General features: G+C 47.0%; 1 protein-coding gene and 1 long non-coding RNA gene across 2 annotated transcripts in view; one reads left to right on the top strand and one right to left on the bottom strand.

The window, feature by feature from the left end:
* Positions 1 to 6,665, top strand: part of IFT81 (intraflagellar transport 81) — a 97,159-nt gene extending 90,494 nt beyond the window's left edge. The window contains exon 20 of the mRNA XM_075012758.1: positions 6,502 to 6,665. Coding sequence (XP_074868859.1) covers positions 6,502 to 6,506 — 5 coding nt within the window. The 3' untranslated portion in view covers positions 6,507 to 6,665. The remainder of the gene's footprint in view (positions 1 to 6,501) is intronic.
* Positions 6,666 to 18,153: 11,488 nt separating this feature from the next.
* Positions 18,154 to 24,443, bottom strand: LOC142022737 (uncharacterized). The gene is made up of 4 exons (XR_012648030.1): positions 24,163 to 24,443; positions 23,674 to 23,786; positions 20,861 to 21,009; positions 18,154 to 18,725 (listed from the first exon to the last, which is right to left on the bottom strand). It is a non-coding gene; the product is annotated as an uncharacterized LOC142022737 (long non-coding RNA).
* Positions 24,444 to 24,459: the final 16 nt, after the last annotated feature.

Below are 24,459 nucleotides of genomic sequence, written 5' to 3'. Positions count from 1 at the left end.
AAAAACTGTCCCTTACCATTTTGAATAGGTAGTCCTTTTTCAGCGTATTGTTGTCCCATAAATATAGTTTGTTTTAAGGTTAGAACCTACAACATTAATATATTTGTACTTTAGATCTACTTGGTAATCCACAAGTTGAGAGGAGTCAACCACAGCCAAACGGAGTATGGATGCATCAAGAAACTTCAAATTTGCCAAGTACAATTTCTCCAAGCACCACCTCACAAATTCCTTTTGTGTGGCTTGTCTGATTGTTTCCAGATAAAGGGAGGCAAGCACTCACTTCTAGCTATACGCTGGGCATGTACTTAGGTGTTCTAACAATTCTTTCTTCATCTGTCACAAAATGGGGAATTCAGAATTTAAGATTGATGGAAGAAACACATTTATTACTTTTACTTTTTTCATTCCTCCCCATAATTGGCATTTTTTCCAAGCGGGATTGTATTGAAGGGCCAAATCATTTCTGATAAAAGAAGGGGTAGATCAAGCAGTGTTTCTTTACCAGGAACACAGCCAATTTATTTCAGTACAACAGGCATAGGCAGGGTCTGCAGAGGAGAGAAAGTGGATAATCCCATGAATTTAAAGATGCTCTTAAACATAGAAAAAGAAAATGGGGAAGGCAGACACCCACTAATTCACTTTCTCCTTGTGGATTACCTGCGTATGGGATAGATCCATCTGATCCTGACCAGAATATCTTTATTTAGTTCTCAAGAGGAAGGAGGGAAAACCTAAATTCCCTGCCAGTATGTTCAGAGGCAAAATTCCTTCCTGTCAACAAACCATCATACACTAAGGAAAGTACACGCGTGATTTGCACATCATTCTTATTTGCATTACAAGCGTGGTTATACTCTGAACTTTCTGTTTCTGTTTCTTTAATATAAAAGTTCCACAGTGATGATACTTTGCCCTTTTCTACTGCCTACCTCTGCTTGCCATCCAGGAATCTCAAGAGCTATGCAAACAAAAAATAAGCATTATAGTGCCTCCATGAAGTATTCAAGGAGAAACTGAAGCACAGAAAAACTGATTTGTGAAAATCTTAAATATCTGTGGAAAAACTGAGAAGAAAATATGGATCTGTTGCTTCTCAGTCTTGTGTGTTAACCACTAAACCTTGATCTCTCTTTCTATTACTCTATTCTCCTTTGGAAACCAAATAAAAGAGCACACACACTAAACATGATCTTACGTACATTTTAGAGAACTAATCTAACATCAGCACAGATCCATCAAGTCACAGAAAACACATTTTCAAGATGCCAAGAGAACATTTGACCTTTTGGCACTAGATGTTGGGATTTACGGATGCTTAATTCTAGTACAAAAAACATATTAGTACTTAGTATCAGGAAATCCTGACTGCTAGTGTTGAGAGGTTAATGAGATAATTGTTTACATTAGGTGTTTATTACCCCAGTATCACTTCCTCACAATATTAATGGGTTATTTAATACAGGAAGGTCAGTGAATGACTCTTTAATTTCCTTTGCACGCGTTTTGCTATTTTTAAAGTGAATTTTATCAGTAAAGACCTAGTTCTACAGCTGTAGACTTCTATTGACCCTCATTCTGAAGATGTCATGTCATTGGAAATTCCTGGAGCTATCCCCAACTGGTTCCTGATCACAACAACTAAGTAGAAACTGCCCTAGAGAGTTCAAAATATGCACCGAGCTCAGCATGTGCTGGGCCAGCACTTGTGGAAGTTTATTTATATCGCTATGTAAATACCCATGCACTACATAGATGAACAATAAATATCTTTATGAATCTCACTAATAAGTCTCGTTACATTAATATGAGGTGTGCCCAGCAACTTGAAACACAATGAAATCCACCCACTTGAAAGTGAGATTCAGTTATATCAGTTCACAGGGATTTGTGTGAAGAGCCTATTCAGTATTGACCTACTATAACACTTGCAAACGGTATGATGGGAAGAATTACACCTAACCTGGCATATTTCAGATGAAAAGCATATAAATGTTGGATAAAAACATACATTGACATCCACCCCAATCCTGCAAACTGCTCTCACAGGTAGGGCCTTATAGCCATGCACAGCTCCGTGAAATCAACGAGGCTCTGTGTGGCCACAAGGGTTCAATTGCACAAAACTGCTTGCACAGTTGGGGCCATAGGCAAAATGGGCATATATAAGTGGTATAGTGCGGGAAATCCTGATATAGGCCTAGAACTGCAGGGTAGTGGAATGTATAAGCATGAGGCAAAGATAAGACTGGGGAATTAGGTTGCTGGCACCTAGCAGCTGAGAGCTAACTGAATATAACGGATTGAGCTTCTACAACTGGACAGACAGGCAACAGACATTTAAACAGAATATTAACAGTTTTGCTCTTAATTATTTCTAAACCTTCTAGCTCATGCACACTCAGCATGAAATGTATTTTGGCCCCAGTTAATTATTTTCTATTTTTATGTGATCCCAGATAAGAGATAGTTAAGTGGTTTGTTGGGAGTTTCAGCCTATTTAAAGTTCTGGTTTTTAATACTCAGTTTTCTTCTAACTGATACTATTTAAAAAACAATAAACTTCCCATACAAATATTTATTGGTGCCCATCCCAAGGAGAATTTCATTTAAAAAATTAGTGATCTGAGGGCAGGAATGGGTAATATTCACTCCCAGGCCAGTGACAGCTGCAAAGCCCAAAATCTGATGACATTGTAAAGCTAAAAATGGAAACTTTATGCCATCTTGAAATGGAAGATCCCTATCTTTCCAATGAGAGTGTTTTGTTTTCAGTCCTGTGAAGTCCAAACATATGACACTCTTCAGATATATTACATTTTTATTATAGAAAATTTTTTTAGAAGGTTAGAAAACTTTATTAGTTATAGCTTTGATTTTTCACTGAAATTCATGCACTGGGAGTCATAGAAGCAAAAGTATCTGTTCTGTAGCTGGAGGGATTAAAAATTACCAATTAAATTTTAAAGTTCTATAAAACATGTATTTTCTATAAAATGTGTAGTATATACTTTTCACATTATCTATACTATAGCTGGTATTGGAAAATATATATGATAATCTGCATTAATAATTTATAGATTTACCATGTGTTAAGAATGGAACCATCTCAAAATCATTCAGTTTAAATGTTTTTAACCACACTTGTATTCCTTTATATAGCAAGATATGGCCCTATGACATCTCTGTCTAAAGCAAGGGAGTGGGATTCAGTAATTTTGGATTCTATTATAGGCTGAGTCTACACATTCAAGACCTTCCAGAAAAACACCCTCCAGATGCCTTAAAGGTCCTCTCCCAAACAACCCTTCCCTGCACGTGCTGCTCAGGCCTGCTGTGCCTCTTACAGCTATGTTGAGCCTGTCCTTGGTCCTAACTCTCGCCCCTGTGAATCATGGATCCTGAGCAGCTGCAGAACTGCCCTCACTTACCTGCTGGCCATCCTGCTTGTGGTCCTCCTGAGCCTCTTATGGGGCAGGAGACATAGGCCTGTGGATCCCAACTCTCCACAGCCCCTACCACACTTCACCTGGGCTATCTGGCATGTGTGGACCCACTCTGTAAGCTCCAAGTGGTGGCTGAGTGGGATGATGTGTGCTGGCCTCAGAACTTCCAAATGAAGGACTCTTTCTTGGAGATCTACAGCTGGCTCGCCCCCATCCTCTGATGCCAGGACACCTGGGTGCGGACAGCCCTCTCAGTGGAGAAGTGCATGGTCATCACCGTATTGAAACTGGACACCCCAAACAGCTATCGCTCCATCGGGCAGCAGTTTGGGGTGGACAAGTCCACCGTTGGGGCCATCATCCTTGAGGTAAGGCACACTCTGCACGCTGACCCAGCATGGGGAGTAGAGAGGAAGCCACACAGTATGGGGGATCCTCAGGGGCTGTGGGTGGTGGTGTGAGAGGGTGAGCAGGGGGGCCTAGCCCTGGGGAACCATGATGCCGCACCCACCCTTAGGCCGGCAGCCAGAGGGGAGGCCCCTGTGGTGGGGGAAGAGGGCCTGGCAGAGAAAGAGTGAGGGCTCAGGGAGAGGGTTTGGGGATGGGGTCCGGGGAGGAGGCAGGGTCACTCTGTGCACACCCACAAGTGTGCGGTCTCTCTGTCCCCTGCAGGTCGTGAGAACTATCAACCAGGTGCTGCTGCAGAGGCTGGTGCATGTTGGGGACCTGGGTGTGGCCGTCGCAGGGTTCGCCAACCTCGGCTTCCCCCAGTACTTCAGATCCATCGACCGCATGCACATACCCATCAGGGTCCCAGACCACAGTACCAGCTGATATGTGAAGCACAGGGGCTACCATTCCATCATGCTCCAGGTGGTGGTGGACCATCGAAGGCAGTTTATGGACACATATGTGGGCTAGGCAAGATGGGCGCAAGATGTGCTTGTGTTCAGGAATTCTGCCCTGTACTGTACGATGGAGGCCGGCACCTAAATCCCCCCAGCAGGAGCATGCTGTCAGGGACGTCGCTATGCCACTCTGCATTGAGGGAACCCAGCATAACCCCTGCAGCCATGGCTTATGCCGCCATACACCGGCCACCTCACCCCCTCCCAGGAGCTCTTCAATGACCGGCTCACATGGGCATGTTACCCTGTGGAGTGTACTTTTGGCTGCTTGAATGAAAGATTTTGTCTCCTCATGCACCTTGATGTCGGAGGGGAGAATGACCCCAGGTCATGGAGGCCTGCTGTGCCCTTCACAACCTCATTGAGGTGTGTGAGCAGGCCTTCCCACAGGGCTGGACAATCAAGTCCGCCCCCAGATATGAGCAGCCTGCCATGGCCCCCAACCGCCAGGTCCCCAGCAAAGGTGTGCGTTTCTGGGAGATGCTCTGAGAGGTTTTCGCTCATGAGGAGGACTGAACCTCACCTGGGCAACCTCACAGGCCCCCCACCCATGCACCCTTCACCGTTCCCTGCTAATAATCAGGGATACTGGGGTGTAGAAAACATAGAAATCTTTAGTTAACCATAAAAAATGTTCTGAAAGAAGGTGCTTTTCCTGTTTCGGAGGGGAGTATGGAATCCAGAAGAGGCACTGCATTCTTCTGGATTCCTTCTGGAAGAGTGCCTTTTATGTGCAAAAGCTCCTGGGATCTTCCAGAACAGTGCAGCCTTCTTCCAGAAGATCCTGAATGTGTAGATCCAGCCATAGTGTGTGCCACCACTGTAATCTTTTACATGTTATTCAGTTAAAAATTCACTTTTCAGTGGTTCCAATCCAATAAAACACAAGCAAAGTTAAGCACATGCTTAAGTGCTTAAGTGCTTTGTTGGATTGTGGCCAATTACATCAGTGTCATTTCAATCAGAGTAAATGGAAATTGCAGCGCTGTTGCTAAGCGGACAATTTATTTATTCACTCTCAGTAAACCAGTGAAAATAATTGCTTTTAAAGGATTTGAATGAAATGTGCTGTATGAGTACAAAGTGTAATTATTGCCCATCATTTATTTGGCAACAACAAAAAAATTAGAGAAAATTAAAATGTTTTAGGTATATAAAATTAATCCTGACTCATGATTTGCTGAAAATAGTCAGGATAAGATGATACATCTTTATAATTTATCTTCCCAAAAGTCAGTATTAGAGAGACCTATAGTAATGCTAACTAATCTGATTGCATGTGCAATAAGTATATCCTGACTGGCTGCAGTTATTAGTTGTTTCCCAAAAAGTGAAAAATAAAGCTTGTTTTTTCTTCCCTTAATCTCTAAGTATATCTCCCCATAAAAACATTAGCTTAAGCAGAAAAAATGTTCAAGTTTTTAAATTCATCACTATTGCGGAAAAATGTGCAGATATTTCTGATGAAAACATTCTGAATATTCATTACATACCTGCTATTTAATTTAAGATTTAACAGAGTAGTTGTTGTCATTTTAGTTCCCTTGTATCACAGCTTAGCATAGTTCATGAAGATGGACAATATCATGACATTCAACATAGTTCTGAGGATGGCAAAAGCCCATGATTCTTTTTGTAGATTGTATGATGTTTGTATAGCATCTAAAACAATGGAGTCCTGGTCTATGGCTAGGGCTTGTAGGTGCTATAACAACAACAATGATAATAACGAGATTCAAGTTGGAATACAGAAAATAGCCACAATGGTGTGAAATATTTGTATATTCTGAGCAGACAGAGAAAGACCAGTTTCTTACAGCAAGAGATCAGCAAATCCACTTCAGGTGTACAGGAATCCACAGAAAGCAGAGTTCCTTGAAGACAGAGTTGTGACCCACAGGGCAAGCTCCGAGAGTGTAATCTTCAAAAGATATTGTTTGACATAGCCCTCATTAAAAATCACTTATCCAGGAATTGTGAAGTTCTGGGTTCTAGAACCAAGGCCAAGCTGCTTAAAGGTGACCAAGAAAGGAAAAAATAATCGGACTCACAGCCTTTTTGCTTCTTTTTGATGTATAAAGAGGGTTGGGAGGTTGGTGTTCTGATTTTATTTTAACAGATTTATTTTTCTGTTTATTTTTTAGATTAGCAATTTCAGTTTTGTCGACTGTGGAAGAAACTATGGCAGCTCGAGAACTAATGAAATGATAACATTGCAAGAGCAAAGATAGTAAAAACAAAGCAGTTAGAAGAGGAAGGAATTCTGAGTCATGGTTTTAAAACTGGTTTCTTGTTTGTTTTTATTAATACCTGCTTAACTCAGTTACACGGGTACAGCAGAAGGAAGTCTTTAATATTTTGCACTCTACTTCTGTTACTGTGTGAGAGAACACAATAAAGAAGCATCAAGACAATCAAGGATCCTCCAACAAATCAGTTGGAAAATCAGACCTGACATTCCTGGTATTTCAAAAGGGGAAAAAAGCCTAATATTTTAAATATCCTTTGGAGGTTATATTTCATTCTAAATTGTCTTCTGACTGACTTTGATGCAATTTCCACATAAGTCAATAGAAGGTGAACAAAGGTAACTATGGAGTTTATCAGCCTCTGATGTCCTCTTCACACAAAGCAGCAATGATATATTCTTCCTTTGAGAAACCCCTGACAAGCCATGGAGTTATGCTAGGACCAAAAAAAAAAAATAGTCATCAACATCAGTCTAATTTTGATATTCACCACAACAGAACTCAATCTGCTTATAATTCCTTTGTTATCAAGAAAGGAAGAAAATCCTCTGAGAAGAGGATGGAATTTAAAAGACAGTGTTAAATAATTCTAATAATTTAATTGTCTTAATTTAAAATAGCACAAAACGAAACAACCAGGAGTGCCTTTGGCCAGCCTTGGTATCCAAAGGAAGGGCTGCAGGACAGTTATTTGGATGGCTTCAGAAGGAATGAAAAAAGATAGAAACTGAATCAAGATATGGTTTGAAATAAATCATTCAGAAGCAAATAAAGAATAGACAAACTGAAGAAGGCCTTGCTTTTGGGTGGCTATCACAATTCCTTAGACAACAAATTATAGACATTTTGCAGCAGTATGATACAGAATCTGCCTTTCTAGAGGGTAAATTTACATCTAGTATCTGTCGAGGGAAGCAGTACATACCTGTCTGTGGTATCTTTTAAGATACCATTCACTCTCATAAGACCACATTCTTGAAAATGGAAATGGAGCAGAACTGGAATAAATGGGATTTGTTCTGAAAAAAAAAATAACAGTGCTGAGGGACAGAAACTTCCCCTCTCCCCAGACAGCATGATTACGCTGGCAGAAGTTGTTAGTATGGAAGAAGTACAAAATATGAAGGGATGAGGAGCAAATCTCCTTTAATCTTCATCTCCATAGTGAGTTGTATAAAATAACTCCGCAAAAGCCATTAAAATTTTAAGATACTTTAGGGGCCTATAGACCCAAGACTCAGAATTTGGCCCAGCAACTGATGGAGATCAGTAGTATGACATTAGGAAAACTTTTCTGATGGAAGGTAAGCACCCCTTACAATCTCTTAGCGAGCTTCTTCAAGGTGACTGCTCCACCTTGGAATGTTTGTGGTTTGATGATACTAGAACCTGAACTTGCTTATTTCTGGTTGGATAAACCTAAGTAATAGGTACAATTCAACAAAAATAATGGGAGGAACTGTAACTATAAACCATCTCGTACTTGCCTCACATACTTCAGCTCTCGTGAACGGCTGCTGTATAACAAGTCTATTAACCATAATGAAGAAGAATTTTACTCTTTTTTTTTTTGCTAACATATTGTGAAAAACTTGGGATGTGCAAGACAGTCAGTTTCACATCTGGGAATAGTATGTGAGGCTAACATATTGCCCTCAGGCTTGTGTCTGAGCTGGGGAAGTCAACTTTGCAGAGAGATGACTGAATATAAAGAAGTGAAGTCAGAAATGTGAGGAACTTGTTGACATGGATAAATGTGAAAATAGATGGGTGTTATTAGGTTGACAAAAATAGCATTAGAAGGTAGATTTAGACGTAAAATGATACCAAATCAGAATGCTGATGATTTACACTCACTTTCACGGATGTAAATAACTACACTAGCACAGCAGTATAGTGCTGCCACTAGATTCCCCAAGTAGAAAGCAGGGTAAGTCCAAAGAAACAGCCAGTGCAACTGAGTAAACCTACTGCACTCATTCAAAGGGTGGGATTTCCAAGATGCCCTGGAGAAATCATGTCTGCTCTGGCTGATATGGCAAAAATTCCTCTTTGGGCAACTGATGCTCCTGCATGGCCAACTGAAGCTACAATCTGGCCCTAATTTCGCAGTTTGTGTCAGGTGACGAGTTAAGAGTGCTAAATTTTTCTGGTGCAGTGGCACATACATGCAGCAAGAGCTGTCTTTTGGCAGTTGTTTTCCAAGAGAGACAGAATATATTTTCCTGGGAATACAGGCTGTCTTCACATATCTGTAGTGTATAACCAGATGCACTTTCCACTTCAACAAAAATTGTGAAACAGATCTCTGAACTTCGAGTCAGAATAAACCAAGATAGTATTTTCTAAGGCCTCTTCCTTTGTGCTTCCACATACAAGAAAACAAGTCATATTTTCTCTGCAACAGAGCTAACTCTACTCCTTCCTGCATTTTGCAATCCCACTGAAGTCAGTGATATTGCATAGATGTAACAAGAGCAAAAATTTGCAATGTCGATTTGCTTACTTGCTTCTTCTATTACATATAATAGCATGAGATCACTGAAAATCTCCATCTTCTCTAATCTCCTTTTAATTTAATCATCCTATACTCTCTCCCCATTTTTATCGTCTGTCTGCCTATCAACATAACATCTGTTTAGGCTGTAGTGGACATACTCATCTTAAATCAACAGCTTTCATTAATAAAGTCTGCCAACACTTGAAGAAGGAGCCATAATAATCCAGAAGGAGTCTGCATCTGCCATTCATTTGGACTTAAGTTATTTTGCCAATTTTAAAGGTAATTTATTATGTAGCTTGTTCACTTTTTCTAACAGCTATACAGTTACAGTACAAATGTGTTCTGAAATTTCCCATCTGAATTTTATATGTCTATCTGGGATATGCGAAGATATGCATGATACATCCAAAATGAATTTTTAAGGAAATCACAGAACACCTCATTTCCTTTAGACTGCTGTACGTTAATTATTTATAAAATCTTTAAATCTCTTGATTATCTTGGGGTGGGGCAAATATATTTGTTTTAAGTGCAGCTAGAGTCAGGATTGACTTATGACATATACACTTTCTTGGCTTGGTCCTCATTCAGGCTAAAAGTATCCACCAATTACTTGATAGACTGGTGGTTGCTAGAACATGTTTTTTAGCATAGTTTGTCTTAGTATCATAGACAGGAATTTGTTCTGGAAAACCATACAGTACATTTATTACAAAGCCATGCTCTAGAGTGAGACTATTTAGTATGAATGATGAAGGCACAGGATGAAAAGCCAAGAGAATTAGTTTCTATTCCCACTTCTGCCATAGACTGTGTGACCTTGAATAAGTCACTTCATCTCTCTATACCTCAATTTCCCTTCTGTAAAATCAGGATGATAATAATACTAACCACCCTTGCAAGGGTGCTATGTAGCTCAATTATTTAAGGTTTATAAAGTGCTTTGAGATCCTTGAGCAGAAGGCACTATGAATACAAAGATTCATAGTAAAATGAGTAGTGAAATAATTTAAAAAAAGAAGCCAGTCTACAGTAAGAAAACCATACTAGAATATTTCTAAACAAGAATGTTATTAGCATAGTTTCAACCCAAGTGTGGAGAAAGCCACAGAGTTCTCAGGCTGTGTGGCTACATCCACATGAGAAGCTTTTCCTGGCAAAGCTGGGCCTTTGTCAGGAAAAAATGCAGCACGTCTATGTGCAAAAATGCACTTTGTGACGGTTTGTCGACAAAACCTGGAACATCATTCAGCAGCATTATACCTCTCCCTGTTCAGGTATAATGCCTCTCTCGACAGTATTGTGTTGACAAAACAGCTGTATAGATGCTCCAAGGCCCTTCTGTCAACACACAGGGCTTTTGGTTCACTGGGCAGACCTGTTTGCAGAGCTTGCAGTCAGCTGTTCTGTGGAGAGAGGGCTGGGCAATGTGGATGCTCTGTTGATGGAGCAGACTGCTCTTTCAATATGCTTTTATGTGTAGATACAATCTGTCGACAGAAGTTTTGCCAGGAAATCCCTTCTGACAGTAACTTTTGTCGACAGAGGCTTCTCGTGTAGACATATCCTGTGTATAAGTGGTGAAAATGGCTATCTTTTCAATAATGTTTTCTGACTGGGAGTTACAAGTGGCTCCTGGAAATGCTAAATTTCAAGAGTTTTACAATTGCCTCCAGAGAGGGTTAGCTATGACACAACATGTGTTTTCCTCAAAAGAAATGAAAAAAGCAGGGTAATATAGTCTTTTGCAAATATAGGTCCCTGAAATAGAAAGGATACTGTAGGTCAGGATAATTCCAGTTAGCACCTAATTTCCATTGATGTAGATGGGAACTATGCACAAGGAAAATTAAAAACTGGTCCCACAGGCTGCAAGTCCTGAGCTCTGACAGATTCATGCTAAGAATTTTGTTCTTTTGGAGATGAAAAACTTGTACTGGTCACCTATAAAATGAAAACCCTTGCTACCACATCTTGTTATGGAACACCTATAAAGATTATAGTGAAAGGTAGAGAAAAAGTCAGAAAATGGAAACTCAGATCAATATACCAGTTTTTCCATTGAAAAAATATGTCCTAAGGCTTAGCCTGCTAAGTTATATTACTAGAGGGACATAGCAGCCCAACAGTTCCTTTTTATTTTCTGAACTGAATCAAAATGGTTTGGAGACAGGTGCAATGCTCTAAGGAAAGGCAGAGGCTGGTGACAGATATGAAGTAATTGGGTCAATTAATCTTGCTACAGAAATGTTCCCTTTTGAGAGCAAATATCATGTGTTGCATTATAGTGATAATAATTCTAGCAAGGATCTTTGATGGATCAAATTGTTAGAATTATCAAACCTAAAAGAACCTTTGTGCTGTGATCTCTGACTAGTTTTGTCTTACTTAGAGGGGAGGATGCATGGGTAAAAGCAGGATGTTTATATTTCACATAATTTTATATTATCTTTAAAATAGCCTGGAAGGTGCGATTAATAAATTCCGTTGCTAATGGAGGTTGAACCTTTCTAGTCTGGCAACATCCATAGTCTGGCATGATTTTAGTTAGGTGGATGTCCACTTATCATGGGTTTGGCCAAGCCTCCTGTGGTTCCATAAAGTTTGTTTACAGCTTCCAGTCCCAGCTCTCCATGTTCTATGAAGCTGTTTATCTCTAATTTATGCCTAAATGTCTTGTAAAAGCCCAGTATGAAGTGGAAATTTTGGTAATGCAGGTAGGCAATATTGACCTCCTGTGGTTTGACAAATTCTCTGATTAGCCACTGGTTAGACTAGAGAGGTTCAACTTGTAATAAAGACTGTTTGATGACATGGGAGGATTTTATCTACAGGCAAAAACCCAAGAATGTCACTTCATTATGGATTTCATTATGTTAATAAACAAACATGTATGAGCCTGGAGAAGATAGCCCACAAAGTGCATATAAGATGATTCCACCTAGACCCCTGCCACAACAATGTAATAACAACAATAATAATTAATGGTTCATTAGTCCCCAGTGAATGACTCAAAGTCCTGCAAGCTGCAGAGCAAAGAAGGGCTTTTTGATCTTGTGTATTGCTGTTTGCTTACGCTCAGGGTACCTGCGAGTTCTTCTTTTGACCTTGAAAACTCATGAGCAATTTGAATTTCCCATTTGATTTTCCCTAGTAGGCCATTTTTTGTGGAGTGCGCTTGCTTGTGGTGGAGTGTCATAAGATTATGACTGTAACCTCCGACTTGAGCTGATTTCCCTTTAAGAGAAATTACATGACTACAAAGTGAAGGCAAAATTCTCCTCTCAGGTGATATCTAGATTGCTGAGAATTGTCAGCAAAAGATGTGCAAATTGCAGAATGCAGAACGCATTTGCGTATCTGCTGCTGATAGTTCTGTTGGGAGAGCCTTTCCCAACTCTTGGCCCATTCACAAGGGACCAAATGTCATGAAAAACCCCCTCTGCTGGCACATCCCTTCTTCCTCGTGGAACAAGGAAGACCAGGATGTTGGCAGAAGGCTTCCAACACACCAAACTTCTGTTGGGAGACCTCCAGTCTCCCAAGAGAAGCCTTCAATTTAGACATAGCCTCAGATGTGTGTGACAGGTCTCAGTTCCCTATATGTAAAGATTAGTTTTCCATATCATTGTTACTGAGGCGCTACTCCAGTGGAGTGGCAGCTATTCCAATGGAGTCTTCTGTGACATGCCAGGAAACTATCACAGGGGCACAAAATAAATTAAGAAACCTATTGAGTCTGATTCTGATCCCTTACTCCCTGTTTCACTGATAGTGGGAATCTGGCCAACTGTCTCTCTTCTACTTACACTGTCAAGGAGGGAAACAGCTGCTCAGTGCAGGAACAATGATCCAGTTCTAGAAATCTCCTGACTGCAACTCTATCCTTTGTATTCAGTCTTTGGGCTTCTGCGGTAGTGAAATCCTACCAGCTGCTGATCCAAGAATACACACAGCCTACCAATAAAAATTAAAAAGAAAGAAGCCAACTAACTTAATTATTCAAAATCAAAATCACATTTAATCACTGATAATTTGTCTACTGGGTTTCTATAACGGTTTCATCTCAATATTTTAAGCATTTTGCTGCTTAAACTTTAATCTTCTTGAAGGGGGAGAAAAAAATCCTTGACACACTACCATGAAATCAAAGAACAAGCTAAGTGGAAAAAAATAGTTACTATATTTAAACTGCATTACCCTATCAGAGAACTGCAGTCCTCAAATCATCCCATTTTGGTACAGCATTTTTGTGGCATTTTAATATGTTTTGCAGATTTTACGAGGCTGTTGCTGTACAACATTTTTAATGATAGTAATTTAAGAAGAACAAAGTAGTACAGTGGGGGTCATTGCCCTTATTTTTCATTCAATTGCTTTTGAATCTAACTCCAAAAACCAATCAGATGAGTTTGGGGATCTCTACCAAGGCTCTAGTGGGCAATGAGCCAGCCTGCAAAAATCATCACATAATTAGCATAGTTAAACATGGTGGTAAAACAGAGCCCGTGTCTGCTTAGGAGAGGTCCATTCTAAAATAGAAAGGGTATTGCAGGTCAGGATTCAGGTGCATTGACTGAGCTCACTAGGGATTTGTGCAGTACCCTCCTGTGGTATGCTCAGCACCAGCCAAAGCTATCAGTCTCTTTATTTGACATTTGAGCAACACAATACACAGAGACTTTATGTATGGAAAGGACAACCCTTAATATAACCAGCAACATCTTTGCAGCTTTGAGGTGGAGCAGTGAGGATTAGTGATTGTTACTGCATTTTTAGGACCAGATCACACAGTCCTCAACTCAGGCTAAATTCCTATTTGTTTCAATTCGTGTGGACCACAGGTGTAGTTCTTGTGTTGAGGCCCCATCTCTAGGGCTCTTCTCTTTATATAATACAGTAAAAAAGATAGTGGGCAAAATTAATGAATGGTGTATTTCCATTAAATCAATGTTGTTTCATTAAGGTAGCCCATTTGGTTGTGTTCCTTTCTAAGGTATCCCCCTGAATCCCACTTTAACTTCATTTTTTGTACATGATGAAATAAAACGGTTTCCCTTTCCCTTCTAGATGGCTGGTGGTGTGCATCTGCTAGATGAATTAATTTACTTTAAGTCTTCACACTTACACTGTTCAGGTAGCAATTAGGTGCCTTTCCACTGACTTGGTCTAAGATCACCTTCTACCCTGTGACTCGGAAGGGGAATAAATTTCCAGGGAAACTTCATGAGATCCCAAAGTATGTCCCTTTCAGAAGCTGCACTTCAAATGTGCAGCTATACAAGGTCTCCATGGACTTTGAATTATCTGCACAGACAGCCCCTCCAGTCTATTCTCTGGATCAACCCCCACACCCAACGTGCGGTTTGTTCCCTTGCCATGCGTGTGCTTTGCCCGTCCCCCACACATCAGAAGGGGAAAGAAGAGGGTGACTAGATTGGAAATTTGGTCCTTAAAGATGTAATGAACCATATTCAATTTATTAGCTTTTGAGAAAGAGGGTGACCCAGAGCCATCATCAAACCATTCATACCCCTCTCCCCACAAAAAAAAATCCTCAGAGCCTCAATATCACACAATTTGTACCATAGTCTTTAAAGTGCTACTTGACTGCTTTTGGTTTTGAATTTGTACCATGGAACTTCTATTGGATCAAAGGAAGGCAGAAGGAGGTGATTGGTGCCAGTTGGGCTTTATTCTCAGTTTTATATATATGTTTCCCAAAGGTGCAAAAGAAATTGAGGTGGGGAGGTGGGAACCAACTCTTGCAATTATGTTGAGGGTGGGATATCAACAGGATGGGGTGGAATTAGCAAATTACACTTGAAACTAGTGTGTCCTTAAGGACTCAGGATCACCCTAGCAGGACAAACACCTGTTGACAGCAATGGTCCTCAGGAGCACTCTGCTATTCTGTTACACTGCCCTTGCCACATTTGAGGTTCATTAAAAGATGCTCACATGAGCTTTTTGGAGAAACAAACACACATCAGGTAGTCCTATAATTTTGTGTAGAGTATGAATTATTTATGATTTTATTTTTAATATTTGTTTATTGGGGATACTATTATTGAGGTTAAGTCTCAGTCTGTTTGGAAACAGCCCACCACTCCAGTGATCACTGGTGCTGGTACAGTCCTTAAGGCTGTTGACAACTTCTGCTACCTCGGAACCATAATGTCCTCTAGTATAAACATAGATTATGAAGTATCTGCTCAATTAGCCAAAGCCAGCACTGCTGTTGGAAAATTGACCAAACGTCTATGGAATGACCATGGTATTAAACTCCATACCAAAGTAGCAATTTATCAGGCAGTTGTCCTGAATATCCTGCTGTATGGCTCAGAGTCATGGACACTATATCTCTGCCATATTTTGAAACTCGATCAGTTCCATATGCGCTGTCTGAGGAAGATCACCCATGTGAACTGGTGGGACAAAACTCCTAACACGGAGGTTCTTATGCTGGGTGGTGTCATTGGCATAGAAGCAATGCTTACAAACAGACAATTTTGTTGGATTGGTCAAGTTATGAGGATGCACGGATACCAAATATGGTCTTCTATTGCCACCTTGCTCATAGAAAGTGCCCTATCAGTGGTCAGCATGGCTACGTCTACACGTGCACCCAACTTCGAAATAGCTTATTTCGATGTTGCGACATCGAAATAGGCTATTTCGACGAATAACGTCTACACGTCCTCCAGGGCTGGCAACGTCGATGTTCAACTTCGACGTTGCACAGCCCGACATCGAAATAGGCGCAGCGAGGGAACGTCTACACGTCAAAGTACCACACATCGAAATAGGGATGCCAGGCACAGCTGCACACAGGGTCACAGGGCAGGCTAGCGCTTCCGGGGCAACAGCTAGCCGCTCCCTTAAAGGGCCCCTCCCACAGACGCTCAGCCTGCACAGCACGCGGTCTGACGAGCCAGATAGGCACACAGACCCCGAGCGCCGCAGTCATGGACCCCCAGCAGCAGCAGCAGCAGCAGCAGCAGCAGCAGCAGCAGCTAGAGGTCCAGCCAGCCCTCCTGGCAGGAGCAGGGCTTGCCCTGGCTCTTGTCATGTTGGGGGCAGCTGAGCACCTTCCTGCCCCAGGGGAGGAGATGCCCCCGGGGCAGCGGGGCTCAGCCCCTACCCCTGCAGCACCCCGCTCCACCCCCCGCCTCACACACCGGCGGCTGTGGAGCCACCCCACCAGCACCGACTGGTGGGAGCGCCTGGTGCTTGGGGAGTGGGACGACGAGCACTGGGTCCGCAACTTCAGGATGACCCGACAGACATTCCTGGAGCTGTGCCAGTGGCTCAGCCCCGCACTCAGGCACCGGGACACTGCCATGCGGCGTGCCCTCCCTGTGGAGAAACGGGTCGGCATCGCTGTCTGGAAGCTGGCCACTCCGGACAGCTACCGATCCGTGGGGCAGCAGTTTGGCGTCGGAAAGGCCACCGTCGGGGCTGTCCTCATGGAGGTAAGAGAACCCACAGGGGGAGGCCAGGCCAGGGCAGGGGGGCCAGGGCAGGCCAGGGGGGCCAGGGCAGAGCAGGGCAGGCCAGGGGGGCCAGGGCAGAGCAGGGCAGAGCAGGGCAGGCCAGGGCAGAGCAGGGCAGGCCAGGGGGGCCAGGGCAGGCCAGGGCAGAGCAGGGCAGGCCAGGGGGGCCAGGGCAGGCCAGGGCAGAGCAGGGCAGGCCAGGGGGGCCAGGGCAGAGCAGGGCAGGCCAGGGCAGAGCAGGGCAGGCCAGGGGGGCCAGGGCAGGCCAGGGCAGAGCAGGGCAGGCCAGGGGGGCCAGGGCAGGCCAGGGCAGGGCCATGCACACCCTGCTCACCCCTCATTGGGGCTGTCCCATGTGCTTTCCCTGCAGGTCGTGCGTGCCATCAACTCCATGCTCCTGCACAGGCTCGTGAGGCTGGGGGACCCACGTGCCACTGTCGCCGCCTTTGCCACCCTGGGCTTCCCCAACTGCTTCGGGGCTCTGGATGGGACCCACATCCCCATCCGTGCCCCAGACCACAGCGGAGGCCGATACGTGAACCGGAAGGGCTACCATTCAGTCGTCCTGCAGGCCTTGGTGGACAGCCGGGGACGGTTCCAGGACATTTACGTGGGCTGGCCTGGCAGCACCCACGACGCCTGGGTTTTCCGCAACTCGGGCCTGTGCCGCCGGCTGGAGGCGGGGACCTACATCCCCCAGCGGGAGATCCCTCTGGGGGACACCACCATGCCCTTCTGCATCATTGCGGATGCGGCCTACCCCCTCCGGCTGTGGCTCATGCGCCCCTACACGGGCCACCTCTCCGCCAGCCAGGAGCGCTTCAACGAGCGCCTGAACCGTGCGCGCCAGGTGGTGGAGCGCTCCTTCGGCCGCCTCAAGGGACGATGGCGATGTCTCCTCACCCGCCTGGATGCCAGCCCCAACAACATCCCCCAGATTGTGGGTGCCTGCTGCGCCCTGCACAACCTTGTCGAGAGCAAGGGGGAGACCTTCCTTCAGGGCTGGGCCGCCGAGGCCAGCAGGGCACACGTCCAGCCACCTGCTGCCCCCAGTCGGCAGGTGGACCCAGAGGGGACCCGGGTCCGGGAAGCCCTGCGGGCCCACTTCGACGACCAGGCCGCGGGGTGAACTCTGCCCAGGCCCCCGACTGCCCGCCCCTTCCTCCCCCACACTCCTGCCTCAACGCCCACACCACCATGGAGCACCCCACCGCCCCCCGCCCCCGTCCAGGAGAAACGACAGCACGAACTTGTGGGTGAACGTAAATGTTTTCTTTGGCTGAACCTTTTTTTTTTTTTAAATAGAAAAATATAGACATGTGAAAGGGAAAGCAAAAAGGAGGGACAAACATGTAACAAAAGCAAGATGGGCACGAATAAAACTATGTACAACAATAAACTCCAAGCAGGGTGCGCCATCAACAAAAGAAAACCAAAAAGCAGGGAGGAGAACAGGGAGAACTATTTACAGGGGGGACGGGGCAAGCAGGGGCAGCACCCACACCACCCACCCACCCAGTCCCCAAAGTCTGTCCATCGGGGGGGGGGGCCACGTCCCGGGCCCCTCACCCCCTACAGGCCCCCAGTGGGCGTTCCCGGCCGGGAGCTCCGGCGGGCCTGCAGTCTGGTCCGCGGCTGGGTGGGAGCGGGCTCCACCGGAAGATATCGGCGCCGGCGAGTCTCGGGTGGCTCCAGGGGTCCCTCGGCGCGGTGGCCCTCGCGGGGAGGTGGTGGGGCGACGGCGGACGGGCCGGCGGCGGCTGGAGCAGCCGGTGGTGGGGCTGCAGGAGCGGGCATGGCGGGCGGTGGCGCAGCCGGCGCGGCATGGGGGGCCAGGAAGTCAATCAGCCGGTTGACGGTCTGGAGAAGGGCCCCCCATGCCTCTCGGTGCCAGGCCAACGCCTGCTCCTGCAGCCGGAGGTGCTGCTCCGACACCTCCAGCTGCCGGCGGAAGATGGCCAGCAGCTGGGGGTCTGTGGCCACCGCCGGTAGTAGGCGCGGGGTCCGCCGTCTTGCCCTCCGCGGGGCCGGTGGTTCCTCGGCCGAGGGGCTTCCCTGGAGCGAGGGTCCCGGAGGAGTCTCCGGGACGACCGACGCCTCGCCGGCGCTCTCTTCCGGTCCTTCGGATGGTGCAGGTGCAGGTGCAGGACACAGGAGAGGAGGGGGGAAAGAAGAATGGAGACAGGCGTTAGTGTGGTCCCCGAGCCGTGGCCTTTGTCCCCCCCACCCTGTGCTGCAGGTTCCCCATCCCCGTCCCCGGGAGATGCTGCTGTGATGGATGGGGTTCAGGGGTCCCCCTGCCCTGCAGCCCGTCCCCTGGTGGGAGCGACTCTCACTTCAGCCCGCAGGGTCTGAGAGCAGGAGAGGTTTCTTAGGCCACAGCTGGCCAGTTTCTGGCAGGAGTGACAGCACCAGCTGTCGGAAGAGACAGTCCTTCCAACCCGTCGTGGGGAGAAGACCCCAAGGGGGGGCCCCTCTGGGATGCAGCTTTCCCTCTCCTCAGGCTGGCTGCCTACCAGCTCTCCCTTCCCCTAGCCTCTACCTGTGGCCCCCGCCCTCGCCCCCCAATTCCAAGCCAGCTCGGCTCCTCCCTCCTGTTTGTTCAGGGCAGAGGTGTCACCTGCCAGCTGTAGCGCCAGGATCCTCCTTTGGCCCTGGGAGCTCCTCGGCTCGGGTGGTTCATCTGCAGCCTGGGTCTCCCTTTGGCACTCCCCGCACTCCATCGCATGCTGCTGCTGCGGGGTGTCCCACCCCCTCCGCCCGGGGGCCCCTCGAGGTTCCGCTCCCCCCTGGCCTGGGGATGGGGCATGGCACTGTCATGCAGGGTGGCGGGGGGCAGGGGCTGCTGGCTGCAGTGCTGTGAGGGCCCTGTCCCTGGTGTCCTTGGGGCCATGGCCATGTGAGCGTGTGGGGGGCCCTGGACACATCTCTGTTCCCCCCGCCCCTCCAGCCCCGGGGTGTCCACCAGAGAGGGGTACCTACCTGTGGGTCCGCTCCCATGGTCCGGAGATCCCCGGGGGTCGGAGGCCCTGCTGCTGCTCCGGGATGGCAGGAGGAGGATCTGCAGGCTGGAATCGGTGGAGGAGGAGCCCCCCTCCTCCTCCTCCTCCTCCCCCTGCCGCAATGTCCCGGGAATGGCCTCCGGGGGGGACCCCGGGGTGCGGGGCTTACCTCCGGGCCGGAGCCCGGCTGCAGGGCCTGCTGGGGCTCGTCAGCCGACGTGTCAAGGGTGGCCGGAGGGGGGGAGGTGTGCCGGGAGCCCAGGATGTCCCTGAGCTCCCTGTAAAAGGGGCAAGTGACTGGGGCGGCCCCAGATCGGCTGGCCGCATCCCGGGCCCGGGCGTAACCCTGCCGCAGCTCCTTCACCTTGCTGCGCACATGGTCAGGAGTGCGGGCAGGGTGACCCCGGGCAGCCAGGCCGTCGGCCAGCCGAGCGAACGCATGCGCGTTCCGTCTCTTGCTCCCCATTACCTGGAGCACCTCCTCCTCGCTCCAGAGCCCCAGCAGGTCCCGCATCTTGGCCTCCGTCCAAGAGGGGCCCCGCTGCCGCTTTCCAGACTGCTTGGCCCTCTGGCTGGGCTGGCTGCCCTGGCTGCCCTTGGGGGGGGTCCCCTGGGGGCGCTGGGGGGGCTGCTGGGCTGCCATGGCTGCTGTCGGAGGCTGAGGTCTCTGCAGGCTCCTCGCCGCGTGTGCAGCCTGCAGCCTGCACGTTGCCACAGCCTCCTGCAGTCAGGGCGGGGGAGGGGCCCTTTAAGGGGCCGCTCCACGCGGCCACCAGTGAGCTGCGGGGCTGGAGAGAGCGTCTCTCAACCCCCCAGCTGATGGGCGCCATGGAGGACCCGTCAATTTCGACGTTGTGGGACGCGGATCGTCTACACTGTCCCTACTTCGACGTTGAACGTCGAAGTAGGGCGCTATTCCCATCCGCTCATGGGGTTAGCGACTTCGACGTCTCGCCGCCTAACGTCGAAGTTAACTTCGAAATAGCGCCCGACGTGTGTAGACGTGACGGGTGCTATTTCGAAGTTGGTGCCGCTACTTCGAAGTAGCGTGCACGTGTAGACGCAGCTCATAAGTGCTACAAAGACACCTCAAAGGCCAGTCTGAAGTCATGCAGCGTGTTTCCCAATGATCTAGAAGCTCTAATTCAGGACAGATTATCCTGGTGGCAAACTACTGTACAGGCTCTTAATTGCTTTGAGAGTCAGCGTAACCAGGCACTACAGGAAAAGCATAGCATTCGAAAAGAACATACAACGCTTGCAGTTGGTGTCATGTGACATCTGTAATCGGCTCCGACGATCAAGGACTAGTTTAGTCGCTCACCAATGGCTTCATAGAAGATGAAATCCACTGATCGACGGCTCAGTCCAGTCCAGTCCATTGATGTCACCTTTTACTGATCTGTGAAAGGTAAGAAAATGAAGCACAATCTTTTCAAAGATGTTGAAGTGTTTCTGATGTGTGAAGGCGAGTATTTTACATTTTGTGTACATCTGGTGTGTTGATTGTACCTGTCATATATATATATACACACACCCATCCCACACACTTGTGGTTTTTTGACATATCAGTTTGATGTATGCTGGCATACTGTGTTGGTATGAGGTGTATTGTGTTGGTGAATCGGTCAGCGTGTTATGCCTGTGCCACCTTGGGGCGTGTTCATACATGTGGAGTTGGTGTGCTGTTTGGTGTCATTGGTATGCGTCAGTATGAGTTGTATAAATTATTAATAGTTTGTATCATTCAGTATTGTGTATGCACATAACATTGGAAGCATATATTGTGTGTGTGTGTGACACAATGGTGTGCTTGGGGTCTATGTTGAATATTGGTGTGTTGGCCTGTATCATATATGCACAGGGCTTTTTTGTGGCAGTACATGCCAGTACTGGCACCTCCACCAAAACAGATCAATATTCCCCGCACTGGAATACCCGTGGTTGGGGCTGCTGGCAGGGCTTCACACCCCAGCTGGCTCCCAGCCCCAGGGGCTTTCAGAGCCCCTGCCAGCCCCCCAGCAGTGCAGTGCCGGGAGCTAGAGACTCCACCGTCCCACTGGCAGCCCTATGGAGGGGAGCTGCCTGGAGCGTGGAGCCTTGCTAGCAGGCCTAGCAGCTGGAACCCTGGCAGCACCAGGGGAGACATGGGAGGGAGTACCTGGCTGTGTACTGATTTCTTTGTTTTTTTACAAAAAAAGTACAGTATATGAATGTGTGTCAACCGATAGTGAGTGGTGAACTTTGTATCAGTTGGATCTGTGTCGTCTGTTAGTCACTGTGCATGTATGTGTATTGATGTGGGTTGTCAGTGTTATGTGCTTTTTGTGTGTGCTGGGTAAGTGTCAAGTGCATGTATTATGCATTTATCTTGGCTGGTGTCATATGTGCATAAAAAATTGAGGCAAGTAACAGAGAGTTCAATACAAGATAAAAACAAAGTTGACACATTCTGTATCTCCCTAACACTTAATTTGTCCTTTGTCTGGACAATGTCCATTTACATTAGAAGCTTTTTTGAGGGGCCAGTTACACTTCTACAAATGGTGTGGCATATTGCAGCAGAGATATAATGGCTAGAAGAAATGAGGGAGACCTATCCCTTGCAACTTTTTATTCTCATGTTGATTCCCCCCTCAGTGTGGCTGCAGGACCGAGGTATTTTTACCACGTCTCGCACAACCTTTTTAATGTGGTGACACATTACATTTTCGATGTTTCAGATTCAAAATGAGTGAATATTGCTACAATGGTACATGTAGTGCCTATATTAATTAGTGTCAAGTATATGTGTGTACAATGTGTGTCAGTGTCAAATTATATGTGATCTGGTATTAGGCACACATGTATGAGGCAGTATGTATATACATGTTATGTTGGTTGGTGCTGAGTATATGTACAAGGTTTATGTTGTATGTGGTTCTGTATCGTTCAGCATGTACATTCATGCTGTTCGTTAGGTGTGTCTTTCATGGTATGTCTATACTACAATCAAACGTCGTAATTTTAGCTTCTATAGACATATTTGAGCCAGCTTTAACTAGCTTATTCAGACCACGCTGAAAACCTGTGTGGTCATGACTTCACTGCTCTGATACCTGAGCTACCTAGATTAAAGCTAGCTCAGGTATGTCTACACAAGCTGCAATCACACCCCGTGATTCCATTATGGATATACTCCCAAACATCAGCTAGAGTTGGTGTGTGACAGTCAATGTCATATATTATTTATGTAACCTGAATTTTGTGAATTATTAACTGGTCTGGGTATAGCAGTCATGGTTGCCTATTTATAGTTTGGTTGGAAGGTGTTGGTTATTGTGGTACTGAGCATGAGATAGATGATGTGTGTTAGTTTCTAGGTCAGCCATTGTTATGTTGTGTACAGGAGAGCCAAAGGTGCATGTGTGTTATTTTTGGGGTTGGAACTAAGTCTTTGTGGACGCATTGGAGAGGGTTCAGCACAGGCCAACAAAAATTATTAGGGGGCTGGACCACATGACCTGTGAAGAGAGGCTGAGAGATTTGGGCTCATTTAGTTTGCAGAAGAGAAGGCTGAGTGGCGATTTGATAGCAGCCTTCAACTTCCTGAAAGGGGGCTCTAAGGAGGATGGAGAGAGACTGTTTTCAATGGTGACAGATGGCAGAACACGAAGCAGTGGTCTGAAGTTACAAAGGAAGAGGTGTAGGCTGGACATTAGGAAAAATTATTTCACGAGGAGGATGGTGAAGCACTGGAAAGCATTACCAAGAGAGATGGTGGAATCTCCATCCCTAGAGGTTTTTAAGTCCCGTCTTTTCATAGTCCTGGCTGGGATGATTTAGTTGGGGTTGATGCTGCCTTAGGCAGGGGGCTGGACTAGATGACCTCCTGAGGTCTCTTGCAGCCCTAGAATTCTATGATTCTGTGATCGTGATTCTATGATTTGTAATGGGGGCTGAGGTCACTGGCACCTAGCTAATGTTGGGCTAATGGCAGGGGGAGACAAGGTGGTGCTCAGCTGGGGACAGGGAAGCACTTTTCCATGCCAGCTCCCTCTTTGCTCCATTGGCCCATTTCTCTCACCTGTGCCCCTCCCCCACCACCAAGGTGGGGATCCTGTCAGGACAGAGGCAGCTCCTTCCACTGTGCTGGGGCGTGGGGGCTGTCGAGAGGCAGGAGGCTGTCAGCAGAGGAGCCTGTCAGGATAGTTATCACAGGGGTAGCCAGGTTAGTCTGTATCTTCAAAAACAACAAGAAGTCCTGTGGCACCTTATAGACCAACGGATATTTTGGAGCATGAGCTTTCGTGGGCAAAGACGCAAATCGTGTCAGGGTATCCATGTCAGGATAGGAAGCAGCCCCACACCCCCACCACAATAATGCTCCTGACAGAATAGGGAGCAGCTGCCCAGCAGTGCCGGCGCATAGGGGGAAGCTGACAGAATGGGGGACAGCCCCACAACCTGGGGGGAGCTGACAGAACAATGCACAGCGCCTCCCCCGCTGAAGACAAGGGGCAGCTCCCCATCCCATGCTGGGGGCCTGTCAGAACAGGGCTCAGCCCCGCCTTACCCCAGTCTGGGGCCCGGCTCTCTTCGGAACAGGGGCACCCCTTATCGTGCTGGCGGGGGGGCGCTGGCTCAGGACAGGGGCGACATCCCCTTACACAACGTTCCGGAGCTCGGGTCCTCTGAGGAGAGTGCGACAGGCCAGGCTCCCACCCGCCCCGACCGCAGTGAGGGTCAGGCAAGTGCAGGGAGCAGCCGCTGAGGGTCACGCCGGGGCAGGCCGCCAGCTCACTGAAGGCTATTCCTCCGCCTCAGCGAGCCGCGTTGGCAGGGAAGAGGCCAAGCAGCTTTTCTCCACCCA

The sequence above is a fragment of the Carettochelys insculpta genome, chromosome 18 (genome assembly GCF_033958435.1).
Source record: "Carettochelys insculpta isolate YL-2023 chromosome 18, ASM3395843v1, whole genome shotgun sequence".
NCBI classification, from domain to species: Eukaryota; Metazoa; Chordata; order Testudines; family Carettochelyidae; genus Carettochelys; species Carettochelys insculpta.
Note: the sequence above shows the minus strand (reverse complement) of the source record. Positions and strands in the feature narration are given on the sequence as shown.